The sequence below is a fragment of the Coffea eugenioides genome, unplaced genomic scaffold (genome assembly GCF_003713205.1).
Source record: "Coffea eugenioides isolate CCC68of unplaced genomic scaffold, Ceug_1.0 ScVebR1_2485;HRSCAF=3517, whole genome shotgun sequence".
In the NCBI taxonomy this organism is placed as follows: domain Eukaryota; kingdom Viridiplantae; phylum Streptophyta; class Magnoliopsida; order Gentianales; family Rubiaceae; genus Coffea; species Coffea eugenioides.
The window spans coordinates 17,801-31,828 of record NW_020862977.1 but is presented as its reverse complement, the minus strand read 5'-3'; the positions used below and the strand labels follow the sequence as shown (position 1 = coordinate 31,828).

The 14,028-nt window shown below is 37.1% G+C and overlaps 4 protein-coding genes across 9 annotated transcripts; 3 read left to right on the top strand and 1 right to left on the bottom strand.

The window, feature by feature from the left end:
* Positions 1-5: 5 nt before the first annotated feature.
* On the top strand, positions 6-2,330 carry LOC113756784 (pyruvate decarboxylase 1-like; the record flags this gene model as incomplete). Its single annotated transcript, XM_027300327.1, has 5 exons — positions 6-263; positions 825-913; positions 1,061-1,178; positions 1,421-1,609; positions 1,828-2,330. Coding segments are annotated over 5 exons (825 nt in total), but the record flags the coding sequence as incomplete, so codon positions are not given.
* LOC113756786 (hexose carrier protein HEX6-like) lies at positions 2,152-4,474 on the bottom strand. The gene is made up of 3 exons (XM_027300329.1): positions 4,203-4,474; positions 3,531-3,853; positions 2,152-3,394 (listed from the first exon to the last, which is right to left on the bottom strand). The coding sequence occupies exons 1-3, from the start codon at positions 4,330-4,332 to the stop codon at positions 2,321-2,323; spliced, it is 1,527 nt and encodes a 508-aa protein (XP_027156130.1). The 5' UTR covers positions 4,333-4,474; the 3' UTR covers positions 2,152-2,320.
* Positions 4,475-5,405: 931 nt separating this feature from the next.
* Positions 5,406-9,612, top strand: LOC113756782 (pentatricopeptide repeat-containing protein At1g28690, mitochondrial-like). 6 transcript variants are annotated; one of them, XR_003466072.1, is made up of 3 exons: positions 5,406-7,188; positions 8,246-9,060; positions 9,580-9,612. XR_003466072.1 is itself a non-coding variant. In XM_027300325.1 (2 exons), exon 1 carries the CDS (start codon positions 5,593-5,595, stop codon positions 7,174-7,176), a length of 1,584 nt encoding a protein of 527 aa, XP_027156126.1. In that variant the 5' UTR covers positions 5,406-5,592; the 3' UTR covers positions 7,177-7,188; positions 8,965-9,398. The 6 variants fall into 6 exon arrangements, 3 of the variants coding, with proteins under 3 accessions (XP_027156126.1, XP_027156125.1, XP_027156124.1); XR_003466071.1 differs by lacking the exon at positions 9,580-9,612 and having other exon boundaries at positions 8,246-8,457; positions 8,965-9,398; XR_003466070.1 differs by lacking the exon at positions 9,580-9,612 and having other exon boundaries at positions 8,246-8,544; positions 8,965-9,398.
* On the top strand, positions 8,197-14,012 carry LOC113756783 (GDSL esterase/lipase At2g27360-like). The gene is made up of 6 exons (XM_027300326.1): positions 8,197-8,223; positions 8,389-8,457; positions 8,965-9,060; positions 9,176-9,247; positions 13,298-13,559; positions 13,747-14,012. The coding sequence occupies exons 1-6, from the start codon at positions 8,197-8,199 to the stop codon at positions 14,010-14,012; spliced, it is 792 nt and encodes a 263-aa protein (XP_027156127.1).
* Positions 14,013-14,028: the final 16 nt, after the last annotated feature.

Genomic DNA, 14,028 nt, shown 5'->3' with positions numbered 1-14,028 from the left:
ATGACTACAGTTCAGTTGGGTATTCTTTGTTGATCAAAAAAGAGAAATTAATTAGTGTACAACCCAATCGTGTTACTATATGTAATGGGCCTTCATTTGGCTGGGTTTTCATGACGGAATTCTTGTCTGCACTGGCCAAAAAGCTGAAGAAAAACAGCACTGCCATGGAGAATTTTCGCAGGATATATGTCCCTCCAGGAGTTGCTCTCACATGCGGGAAGGATGAACCTCTTAGAGTAAACATCCTCTTCAAGCACATTCAGGTACAAATACTATGCACAACTCTCTACTTCTTTTCATGTGCATCTATTATTTGTGCAGTTCTGAAGAAGATCCAATTCTTGCATAATCAAACTCATGAGAAGCACACAATTAAGAATCAATAATTACCGAACGATGATTAAGAAGAATGCTAAATTAGATTTTCTGTTGATTGTGATACAGATTTTGTTGATATCATACTCATGCAAATCCATCTACAATAATTTTGCTTTTTTAGGTTATGCAAGAAGCTCCAATCTTAAATGTCAAATGCTAGAATATGTAGGCATTCATCTCAAAGAATTTTAACAATGTTAGCATCAGCAGGACACTGGCATGCACTAGCTCAGTTTGCTGGAAAGTTAGTGCATGATGTAGAATGGGAACAAAATTTCCCAATATGGCTGATAGACAGCACAGAAGGAAATGAGGGCAGTGGCCCCTTTTTGTAATTAACTCTTGTACTATCAAGTGTTAATACCTATATATAAAACTGTTAATGTTTGTTGGAAAAGAGGACACTGGCATGCCTCTTGCATTGACTTAACCAAGCTCATTTACAGGAAATGTTGAGTCAAGAAACTGCGGTAATTGCAGAGACAGGAGATTCATGGTTCAATTGTCAAAAGCTTCGGCTGCCTGAGAATTGTGGGTAAGTTTGACTCTGTTGCAAAGTTGGATTCAGCATCTACTCTACAGTACTGTGTTTCAAGACATTTTCACAACTTAGAGGAGTTTTTGGTTAGATTTAGGTTTACTGTCTTTAAAACAGTTTTTTTATGTGATTATGTCTGTTCAGGTATGAATTCCAGATGCAATATGGATCCATTGGGTGGTCGGTGGGTGCAACTCTAGGTTATGCTCAGGCTGCTAGAAACAAACGTGTTATTGCTTGCATTGGAGATGGGAGCTTCCAGGTCAGAGAAAGATTGATTTTAGTTCAAATGACATAACAAACTGAATTTATGAACTTAAGGCATGGCACTATACAATTAGTCTTCATAGTCAGCTTCTTGGGCACTTGAGGCCTTAGGTTTAGTGCAATGACATTTCCATCTAAAAGTGTGCTCATCTTGTCAAATTCCAAATATACAAAAAGCTTTAGACCAATGCGAAAAACAGAATGCTGAGTCAATTTTTTTTTTAATTCATTTCACAGGTGACAGCTCAGGATGTTTCAACCATGTTGCGATGTGGGCAAAATAGCATAATATTTTTAATCAACAATGGAGGGTATACAATTGAAGTAGAGATTCATGATGGCCCCTACAATGTCATAAAAAACTGGGACTACACGGGTCTTGTGAATGCTATCCACAATGGTGAAGGCAAATGCTGGACTGCCAAGGTTAGCTTTAACAGACAAATACCTACTGCCTTACTTTTTGAGTTAAAATTATGATCAACATTAACTGAACATTCAACATTAGTATAATTTCTAGTTAATGGTGAGCAACAGCTTGATGAAATTAATGTGATTCTTAGAATGATTTTACATCTACTCTCTAAACTAGTGGAAGTGGTATTCCATATCCTTGTACTCACGGATGGTCTCTTTGGTAACAGGTGAGAACTGAGGATGAGCTGACAGAAGCAATTGCAACGGCAACAGGCACACATAAGGACTCCTTATGCTTTATTGAGGTTCTGGTTCACAAAGATGACACCAGCAAAGAATTGCTTGAATGGGGATCCCGTGTTTCTAATGCAAATAGCCGCCCTCCTAATCCTCAATAGCGGCATGAAACTTGTAGTAATGGCAAAAGACTTAACAATGGCATCCGAATTGCCATTACCTTTGGTCCATGGAGATGCTGGAGAAGTAGAAATAAGAACTTTAGCAATTCCAATTGCTATGTTGTGCTTAACAAGAATGTTTAAGCGCCTGTATATGCAATATTGTAATTTTATTGTACATTAGCGGCGGAGTTTTTGATGTTTCTGAAATTGTATTTCGAACTGAAGCAAAATGAGTATTTGCGTTTAGTACATCAAATTGTGGTGCATTGATAACATGTTGATTCAAGTGAATAACAGTTTGGGTTCTGAGAGAATCCTTTTAGGCCTCAGTCTTGTTGATCACTTCGTTGTCTACTTCTACTATTTTGTTCCAAAACCAGTGTTTCCTCCAAACTCTTTCCATCTGCTCGATCGGCACATTCTTGGTTTCTGGCAATAAGAGGTAAACAAATGCGGTCATGAGCGCAACCCAGCCTCCAAAGAAGAAGAAAAGCCCACACTTGAAATGGCAAAGCATTGATAGAAAAGTTTGTCCAACAATGAAAGTGAACAAAAAGTTGACTGCAACATTGATACTTTGTCCAGCTGATCGTATCTCAAGAGGAAAAATTTCACTGGGAATTAACCATCCTAACGGACCCCATGACAATCCAAATCCAGCAACATATAAGCAGATCAACACCAAAACTAGAAAGGCATGCCCTTTGCTCAATCCACCATGATCCCCCAGCTTTGCCGCCATAACTCCCCCCACTAAAATTTGCATGACAAACATACAAATGCCACCGTTTATCAGCAGAAACCTTCGGCCAACTTTGTCAACGACCAACATTGATATGAAGGTGGTGCAAATACCTACAGATCCAGTCACTGCAGCGGACAAGAGTGATGCACTTTCTTTCAAGCCAATTGTGCGAAAAAGTATTGGAGCGTAGAAAGCGATCACATTAATCCCCGTCACTTGCTGGAAGAATGGTATCGCTACTGACATGACAAGTTGAGGCCTGTATCTCCTCTGAATGATGTTTTTGAAAGGATGCTTAATGGTTTTAGAAATCTCACCAGCTTTTATAAGATCATCAAATTCTGCTTGGACATCTTCGGTGCCTCTGACTCTTTGCAGTATCCTCTTGGCCTTTTCATGATTGTTGCTGTGCTGAAGTATACTATTCGGAGTTTCTGGAAGAAAAAGGGCACCTAGAGTCAGAATAAATGCTGGGACCGCAGCCAGAGCAAGCGAGATTCGCCATCCCCGTCCATCTTTTATCTTTTCAGTGCCATAGTTAATCAAATTGGCTATTAAGGCTCCAATGCCGATGCTTAGTTGAAAGCTGTTGTTGATTGCTCCCCTGAATTTGGCTGGCGCCATTTCTGACAGGTATAGTGGAACAGCCTGAAGATTGGTAGAGGACAACGTATACGTGTAAGCTGAAAAGAAATTAAGATTGATAAATTGAACTAGACCCATTCATAAGCTCATTTGTTTCCTTTATTATTATGCGGAAGGACTGACAGCTGATGCATCCCACCTGGTTTGCAAAACCAACACCTATTCCAAGCAAAATTCTTCCAAATATAATCATGTACACATTGTATGCAGCGCCACCAAGAGCTGCTCCAGAAAGGAAAGCAGCTCCTCCAGTAAGGATCGATGCCTTGCGCCCAAAAGCTCGAGTGAGTGATGAAGCACAGAATGAAGCAACGAGGCCAGCTAGATAGAGTGAAGAGGTGAATAACGTCAAGAGTTGGCTGTCGAATTTACAATAGTTGCTTGTTTTGGTGTCCTCTTTCATTTTAGTGTAGACATCTGGGAAGAATTTCTTTAGAAATGGCTCCATAGAGGTCACCCCGCCTTCAAAATTGCCAAAACAAGTTAGGACTTCTGATCACTCAACAAGTTCATAGCAATGATTAACAAATACACATTTATTCCTTCACAGAATTTGGGGATCAAATTAGTTTATCAGTTATCAACAAAACTTCCTTCACAGAATTTTACTCTTTGCATCTCTAAGAAGACTCGAAACTTACCAGAAATTAACGAAAAATATAGGAAATTCTTATGTTGGAACTATAAAAGTTGGAATATAACTCAACACCTGTATGCCTACTTCACTCAACACTTGTTCATGCATCATTTCATCAAAGATTTTTTTGTTCTCGACGATGAAACATTGAAACAAAATTGCTACTGAAGAAACCTGAAATTCCAATATCATAGCCAAATATGACTCCTCCCATGGCAGCCATCATGCAAGACAAGACCACGAACGGTGTCATCCTGCCATTGTAGTTTCCTCCATCACTTGTAATTGCCAACCCCACAGCCATAGCCTCTTCCAAAATTATCTGCAGCAGAACAAGTTCCGGCAGGTGCTTCTGCCACTGCCTTATTCTCAAGGGATTGAAAGGAGTACTGTTGTACTCAAGCGTTCCAACTTGAAATAGAGCCAGAGAAGGACACAGCAACAAGTCCAACTTGCTTGCTTGCTTGCTTGAGATGAGTATAGTATTTTTCCAATCCACAATTTCAAAATTTATTATCTTTTCTTGACTTTTTGGTAACCATGTGATGTTGGAATGCTGGTTGTCATTATTGGAGGCTTATATGGCCATCATTGTCAGCTATGAGGAATTGAGGAATATTCAGCACAAGCAAGGTAACCCGAGGAATCAATTCACTAAACGTTATCTAAAAGAATGGACATGCAGGATTCTTGACTATAATATCTTTGCCAATTAAATGCACCAATTAGGGAAGATTTCCATCCATTATTGGTAAGAGAAATCCCCGCATTTGATATTTAGTCATCCATTCCATACATGATCTTCCCTCCTATCATCAGCCAATATAGTGAAAAATTAGTAGTTTGAAAAGTTTCATACGATTAGTTATGGCACATGGTACAAGTACAACAACGAAAATCTCTTATTGGAAAGACAGTCATTAGCTACCTAATTGAAGAACATTATCCTTTCTCCTGCTTACGGCTCTGAGCATTATCTTGAGTTCAAGGCAATTAATATAGTATAACAAATATGTATTTCAAATATATAACGGAGAAAGAAAGTACTAACAAATATGCTTTTATTTCAAGCTTTATTAATTATTAATGATTAAAAGATATATCAATTGATTATTATAAAATTAAAGTTACGTAGAAAAAGTATTATAAATGCAAGAGACGCAATGAAAATGAGAAAATATTGTAACCATTTATTAGAAAGAATCTAAAATATTTTTCCCCCTTAAACTTGGGATTATTTAGGTATCATCCCGTTTAAAACTTCTCCTAATCCTTTCTGTTTTTCTTCTAGCAAACAAACAAAAGAACTAGAATCCAAATTTTGCGTAGTTTTTCTTGACCTGTTGAATCTACCTATCCCATCAGTTTTAAGACTCTGACAAGTTGCTAGGTTAGATGTGTTCGTAGAACCTGGGAGTTGAGTTTAACACCCCTACTGCTGCATATTCTCATGGCCGACACATTCGTTGCATTATGCTGGATAAATTGTTTGGGCTTAAGAGCTAAATGTACATACTGTTGATGGAATTAGCGTGCTCAATGCAATTGTGCAGCAACCAGAATAATGTCAAAATGTGCGAAATTCAAAACCCCGATCCTATCAAGCTCGAATTTCCCACCAAAAGATTGTAACTACCTTTTGAGCCCTTTAACATCATCCACTTCTCTCTCCTCTGTCCTGCAACACTACATCAACTCAGACCACCCTTCTCATGGCCAAAAGATTCATTCCCACATCATTAAAACTGGGTTCAAGCCCAATCGCAACATCTCCATCAAGATCATCATACTTCACCTGAAATCATCTAGCTTGTCATATGCGCAGAAAGTGTTTGATGAATTGCCTCAGCCAACTCTTAGTTCTTATAACTACATGCTATCAGGTTATATAAAACATGGGCTCGTTGAGAAGTCTTTTGATTTGTTTAGAAAATTGACGTTTTCGGGTGAAAAGTCTGACGGGTTTACATTTTCAATGATATTGAAGGGGTCTAGTTTTGAAAGTGTATTGTCGCGATCCAAGACTGTGGGCAGAGAAGTACATGCCCAGATAATAAAATCTGGTGTTGATGGTGATGATGTGCTTTACACGGCTTTAGTTGACTCGTACGTGAAGAGTAGGAGATTGGACTATGCAAGGAGAGTGTTTGATTTGATGTTGGAGAAGAATGTAGTTTGTTCTACATCTATGATCACTGGTTACATGAACCAGGGTCTTATCGAAGATGCTGAGCACGTCTTCAACAAAACAGTGGAAAAAGACGTGGTGGTTTTCAATGCAATGATTGAGGGTTACAGTAAATTGATTGAAACTGCCAAGAAAGCAATTCAGGTTTTCATTGCCATGCAAAGGATAGGATTTAAGCCCACAATATCAACCTTTGCAAGCATTATTGGGGCTTGTTCTGTAATATCTGCATTTGAAGTTGGTCAGCAGGTTCAGGGGCAACTTATGAAGACTGAATTGTTTACTGATATAAAAATGGGGAGCGCTCTTCTTGATATGTATTCAAAATGTGGAAGAACTGTGGACGCAAGAAAAATTTTTGATCATATGCCTGAAAAGAATGTGTTTTCATGGACTTCCATGATTGATGGTTATGGGAAAAATGGTGCTCCAAATGAAGCACTTCAGCTGTTCAATAGGATGCTGTTAGATCCCTTGGTCAAGCCTAACTATGTTACATTTCTCAGTGCTCTTACTGCATGTGCACATGCCGGACTAGTTGCAACAGGATGGGAGATCTTTTACCGCATGGAGAGAGACTACTCGATGAAACCAAGGATGGAGCACTATGCCTGCATGGTTGATCTCTTAGGCCGTGCAGGAACTCTTAATCGGGCCTTGGAATTTATTATGGAGATGCCTCAAAATCCTAATTCTGATGTTTGGGCTGCTCTGCTGAGTTGTTCTAGGCTGCATGGAGATGTGGACATGGCAAATTTAGCTGCCAATGAACTTTTCAAATTAAATGCTGAGAGTCGACCTGGGGCATATGTTGCATTATCTAATACCTTGGCAGAAGCTGGGAGGTGGAGCAATGTAACTGAGCTTAGGGAGTTAATGAAGACAAGAGGAATATCTAAAGGCACTGGGTTTAGTTGGTTTGGCAGTGATAGTCTAGAAGCTTTATATGCTGGACAATAGATGTAAATGAAGGTAAAAGGTTTTCAAATGTTGTCTTAAACTTCATGCTTATGCATTTCGTTGATCTGCTAGATTATGCATGATTCTGAGATCTCTAAATTGAAAACTAACTGACCATGGATGCTTTTTAACTTGCTTTAGGGACAGACTTACTGATAGTTTTCAACCATAAACATGTCCTAGTCCTCCCTTTGCTTGTCCTGACATATGATAACAGGAAAATACAAGGAAAAAAGCACAACCTAAAAATTGAAAAGCTTATGCACTCTGAGTTCATTTGTAGAGAACCTGAAACCTATAGCCTTATTGCCCAGCATTGAACAAGTGACAGGAAACCAATTCCTTCAATATTTGTTCAATCATGCAATTTTCCTGGATAGGGAAGACATATCTGATGATGCTGGACAAGTTTGAACCTAGCTTGAATCATGTCAATGTTTTCATGTTGACCTCTGCCATTTGGTGGTACAAATCAGTGGTTGCCTTCATTGATGCAAACTTAAATCCCAGATGCAAATCATTTTCACACTGTGGTGAAAACCTACTTACATCACTGAACTGGTCGTTGTAGATGCTATGATGGTCCACTGACGTTAGATATCTATATTCTTGTACTTTCTTGTCTCAAAGGAACATACGTCTTGTGCTTTGCATATCATGTTTTCATGTGAAGCAATTGATTTTTACTGGATTGCTTTTCCAACAGAGCGTTCTGAACTTCCACTTGTACCAACATGTTTTGGTAGCAGGGACGCAAGAAGAAATTTTTTTTTACTTTTGGAATCCAGTATTTGATGTTGCAACCCATGTACGTGTAGATAGGGAAATTTAATACACATTATTTGGTAACTCTTCAACTGATCAACTAGAGTGGTTTAGAAATTTGTTCCAATCTTTTGCATGGGTTTCAAGTTAAAAAGGTTAAGCATGTGCCTTTTGAGACACAAGTTTGATAATACCGGAGTTAGGTTCTGCCGGGTTTGAGGCAATCCTGGTTTTTGTGTCATGAAAATCTTTGCCATGACATTTGTGAGATTAACTAATGAGGTGATTAATGATCCGTTTGCAGGCTGTGATGAATTTTCACAATTACTCATTCTTTGTTTCTAGGCCAGTTGGACTGATTATAAACAGGAAAACAATCAAGGAAGAACCTACAAAAAACTTAGCGCATGGGCTTGCCTACTTTTGATTCAATGCCTTGGCTAACAGTTGGAGAATATGAAGAACTTGGTTCATGGACGTTGCTGCTCTGTGATTGTTGTCAAGAATGATATTCAAGTAAGACATGAATTTTCTTTTTCTTGAGAGGGGATGATGGGGAAAGCAAGAATGGTGCAATAAGAATCCATATCTGGTCAAAGCAAGGTCTGTGTTCACTGCACAATATTTAATTCCAAGGGAAGGCTATGTTTAGCAATTTTTACAACAATAACATGGTCCTCTTTTCAGCGTTTTCTTCTTCTTGGAGGAGATTCTTCGTTGTCATTCAAAAATTTCCAATGTCATGATATGCATGGGTGATTTAGTTATCGCTTCTTATGTACAGGAATCATCATTCCGTCTTATTCTGGTTTATATTTGGTGTGGCAACTTCTTAGCAACAAAGTGATATAATTTAATTCCACTTTGGAAAGGAAATAATAGGAGAACTCTTTTTGTACCTTCACTGAGAAACAAAAAAGTTATTGCTCGGAGTGATATTCAAATTGGCTATTCATTTAATCAATACCTACTTGTAGTCAATCAAGTTGCTTACCACATCTACTGTTTATTGAATTGATACAGGTGCTGGCTGAACTTAGCATGGTGAGGATCATGGTTCCATGGTTGGTTCCAGATCGGTCATTTTCATCAATTCAATGGTCAACACAGTTTTTAAGTGTAAATATACATCCTATAATGACTTCATTATATGGTTAGACAAGCTTAGTGAGTACCAAAGCAAAAATGCTTTAAGAAGAGTTGATTGAAAATTGAAAGTTTCATCTTCATGCAGTTTATCTTCCGTCCAGATTATTATAATGCTGAACACAGCTTCATCATCATTGGCAACATATGGGTCTTCTTTGTAAAGTTTTGTTTATTGTACTTGTAGCTAGGGCAAGAGACAAATGTAGCAGGGAATAAAAAATTAGCTGATTACCTCTCCGAAAATTTGTAGTTTCTTGTACGTTATACTCAAGATTGGGTGATTTGGATTTGTTTAGTTACTCTTGAATCGCGAAATCTTTCTTTTCATGACCTTCTTAATGCTAACATATTTTCCTTCCTTAAATTCACCAATTAGTTTCTTACCTTTTAAAACTTTTGTCTCTGTATACCGCCAAATACAAAGGATACTTTTATATTTGTCCTGGTATTGCAATTTAATATTACTTTGTTTTTCTCTTTTATTATCAGTAAGCTGGACCGGAAAGAGGGACCAAAGGGAGGAGCATCTGATGTTTGCTATTTAGTCAACTGTTTAGTTCCAAACACAATATTGCATAGAGAAGACTGCAATGGAGGAGAAATTAGTGTATTATCCAAAATCATATTCGGTCATATAATACAAAAATGGAAGAAAGTTCTCACTCCTAAATCATTGAAATTGTTCCATGAATGGATACTCTATTCCCCAATGATACCTGTGCATCGAAACTTGTTTAAAACTAGTTTCTAAATATTCTTGAAGTGTGAACCAAAATTTAAACATCATTAATAATCCAGAGTTTGGCATTTATTTGACAAATGAACCAAACATTTTGTTGGAGGAAATGAAAAGGACTAAATCTTGATGTCTACAACAATCTTGGCGAGATATATTTCATTGTTTCAAAACTAGAGAAATACAAAATATCTAGTAACACATATTTGGAAAGGCAATCATTGTCAATAGTAACACATTAAAACTATGTTTGAAGTGGATATAGTCATGTCCTAAATCAAATTGTTTGAAGTGAAATTAACCCTCTACACTTCTTTCAGTATTAACAAGGCCATTAAAAATGGTCAAATCAAGAAAAAATGCAGTGAATATATTTCTCTACGATTCATCCTCTCCAAGTTCTTTCCTAAGAACATTTTGTTCGTTTGTACTTCTCGCATTATTGTCTTCAACTCAGCATGCGATAGGATGCTATACATCAATCTTTGCCTTTGGCGATTCACTGACTGATGCTGGAAACTATCTGGAGCTATATCCACATTTAGTCCCACATCATAAACCTCCCCATTTTTTCTTTCCACCCAATGGAGAGACCTACTTTCATTACCCTACTGGCAGATGCTGTGATGGTCGTCTCATGATAGATTTCTTTGGTCTGTATCATCTAATTAATGTATAGATTCAACACATATGCTATATACGTTGTGCACTAGAATTGAAGCCCATGTTTTTTTTTTTTTTGGTTTTGCTTTTTAATATTTTTGTTACCATTAATCTATTGCTTTGCAATGGTTTGTTTGCATATCGGTCTGTTTTGTAGCTGAATATTTTGGACTTCCACTCCTACCAACATATTTTGGTGGTAAGAACAATGAAAGCAACAGAAATTTCGACTCTGGTGTGAATTTTGCAGTTGTAGGGTCTCCAGTACTAAATATTTCATTCTATGAACAAAAAGGACTAGTCTACCTTACTCCATGAAGGATCAGCTGAATTGGTTCAAAGATTTGCTGCCAATTCTTTGCAGATCTTCAAGTAAGTTTTTCCCTGACTATTAGTGTAAAGATTTCTTGACATCAACGGATTTGGATGCAGGATACTTAATCTATATTCAAATTCCTGTATACCCGCACAAATTATATATTAAAAAAACAATGCAAGAAAGATTAATCAATATATTTATTGGAAAAATGGTTCTCCAGTTTTGGAATGAAATCAACATAAAATTCCACCATTATGGCTAACAATGATTTCAGTGCTCCTAAACTAGTATTGATTAATTGCGTTCACCAAGTTCAGCAAAAAGTCTTGACATCTACGAGAATCAAAGGACAGTAAATTAATGCGATTCTCTAAAGATATTGAATTAATGCGATTCTATAGAGGGGTTAATGTCTATTAATGTTCATAGTTGGGTAGAAGCAAAAGTCAAATGCAATGTGTACAGTGTACTGAGCTCAATTATCCACTTACCTTAAAGAGGGAATTTAGTTTGATTTTGCTTTGACATTAAAAAAAAATAAATGTAGATCTTGCAAGAAACGCATTTTTCCTCCCTAATTGATTGTAATGAAAAAGTGATAAAAACAAAAGTTTTAGGGATTGTCGAATGAGACATACAACTCACTACAAATTTAATACACGTTTTGTATATTTGATAAGATCGCGTTTCAGACATAAGATTTCTCGTCCCACTTAGAACAATACTGATGATCGGGGATTCAAAATGTCTAAATTTTCTTCCTTCCTTTCTTTCTTTTTATTTTTACTCCAATTTTATTAATAAGCAAAACAAAACTTGTACAAGGGATAAAACCCCCAAACATAGTGACATATGAACAACAAAGGCTATACTAGATGTCTAAATTTTCCTAAGGCATATCTATGTAATTAAGTTACCACATCTCTAAGGCACATAGGAACATGTTTCTCTTTTTTTTTTTGGGGGGGGAGGGTGGAACAGGAACACGTTTCTTTGCTAATCTGAGTACAAGAAAGAAGCTCCTGGCAATGGATTCTGTCATCTAGTCTGTTTCATACCCACCTATTCTTTGTTTCATCGTATATTCCTTTTATGGTTAAATATTGAATAACAATTTGCTCTCGATTTGAGCAATTAATTGCTTGATTCTCTTTCTTTGCTTTATTCTTTGGGGCTTGATTGATTCTCGTCCCTAAGTAGTCTCTCATTGTCTTGTGTCGTTGGCAATTTTCTTACACTAGCTCCAACGCAGTCAATATATCAAGACATCGGTCTTCCAGAAATTGAGGGAGCCAATATATCAAGAAATTAGAATTTGTTTCAAATTTCTAGAATTTGATTTTTTTTTCCCTTTTACGCTCAAGAGTATCATGTTATTCCATCACGAAGATTTAGTTTAGTAGATAATTTCAAAATCTTTATTAATTAGTTTAGTTGATCTTTGCTGACCCATGTGGGATTTACTTGTTTAAGAGATATTTTGCTCAATCGATCAAAGTTTAGCAACTGTATGACAAAAGTGGTACAAGTAGAAATTTCTATCACACACAATTGTAATTCTTTTCCTCAAAACGTTTGAATTATCTTACATAGTTTGACCAATACTAAGGTTATCAAAATCCATTTGCAGGCTGCAATGACCTTATGCAACGCTCATTAATTAGTTATTTTTGGACCATTTGGAGCAAATGATTATAACCATCAATACTTTGGAGGAATAAGCAGGGAAGAAATTCAATCGGTGGTACCCCTAGTTGTTCAAGGCATGGTCTCGGCTGTCATTGTGAGAATCCATCATAGAACTGCTTAAATTACATCACTATTCAGTCATATGGAAACATATTACCTCCTATCAAATATTTTCTCTGTTTAAACACAATTACATGCATTTAACTCTTCATGTTTTTTTGAAACTGAGCTGATATAGACGTTAACTCCAAACCTATGTTTTATATGTCACACCAAAACGATTTGAAAAGGCCAATGAATAAGCCATCGTAATAGTATTCTATTCAACTTGTATAACATTCACTAACCATCTCTCACAGGAATACGTTGCATTTAATGCATGGGCTATTAAACCTTGATGCAAGAAGTAATTAGTAGAGTTTCTAAAAGCAGGTTAACTGTGTTTTTTGGCCAGATTATGTCGGGTGCTATTGGGTCTTCTCACCCTAAAAGCTAGTTCATTGGGTGAGACTTTCCTTTACATTTACAACCAAGCATCCTATCCCTTCTACAACTGATGTGAGATAACCTTCAAAAATCTCTCTCTCAGACATTAAGTCCTAGGTTGGAACAGCATCATCCTTTCATCCAACAGACATAGGTTAAGTTGGGACAATATCAACCTTTCATCTAATGGATAACATTTCATTGGGAGGAGTTATCATAATTGAATTTTGATACCCGTGCTGGGTGCTCTAAATCAGTAGGGTAGCAATTTGCATTTTACTCTTCTATTCCTCAGTTGAATTTTCATTATGCAGGAGCTCATCGAGCTCGGAATGACGACAATAATGGTCCCGGGAATGATCCCAGCTGGTTGCTTACCTCAACCTTTGAGTTTCAATAGAGATCACCCTTCAATAGCAGGATGCGTTGGATGGTTGAATGAGCTTATGATCTACCACAATGATATGCTTCAAAAGGAGTTGAATAGAATTCGAGATCACCATCCTCATGCATCTATAATCTATGCAGATTATTACAATTCCACCGTGCAACTCTATCATTCGGCACAAGAATATGGTATTTAATTCATTCTTCTCTGTTCATTTCATTGATTTTTTTTCGGGTCTTTAAAACACGTTCCTGAATATTGAGTACATGACCCTTTTTGAGATATTTGACTTTACAGATATCACCAAAAATTTGGAGATGTTATTAGCCATATATTCTTCCTGAATGCTTAGTAATGTGAAGGAGCTTGATTCAGGTTTCAATGGGAAAAACTTCGTAGCCTGTTGTGGAGGTGGAGGCCCTTACAATTATAACTTTACAGCTGAATGTGGCGATCCATTGACAACCTCTTGTCCATATTCTTCGGTGTTTGTGAACTGGGATGGGAATCATTTCACCGAAGCTGCAAATAGATGGATGACCAGGGCAATTTTAGAAGGACGATACACCTTTCCTCAAATTAACACCTCCTGCATTAGCTCGGTAGATGGAGATGATGGAACACACCTTAGCTCTGGCTAGATTTGATTTTTTTTTT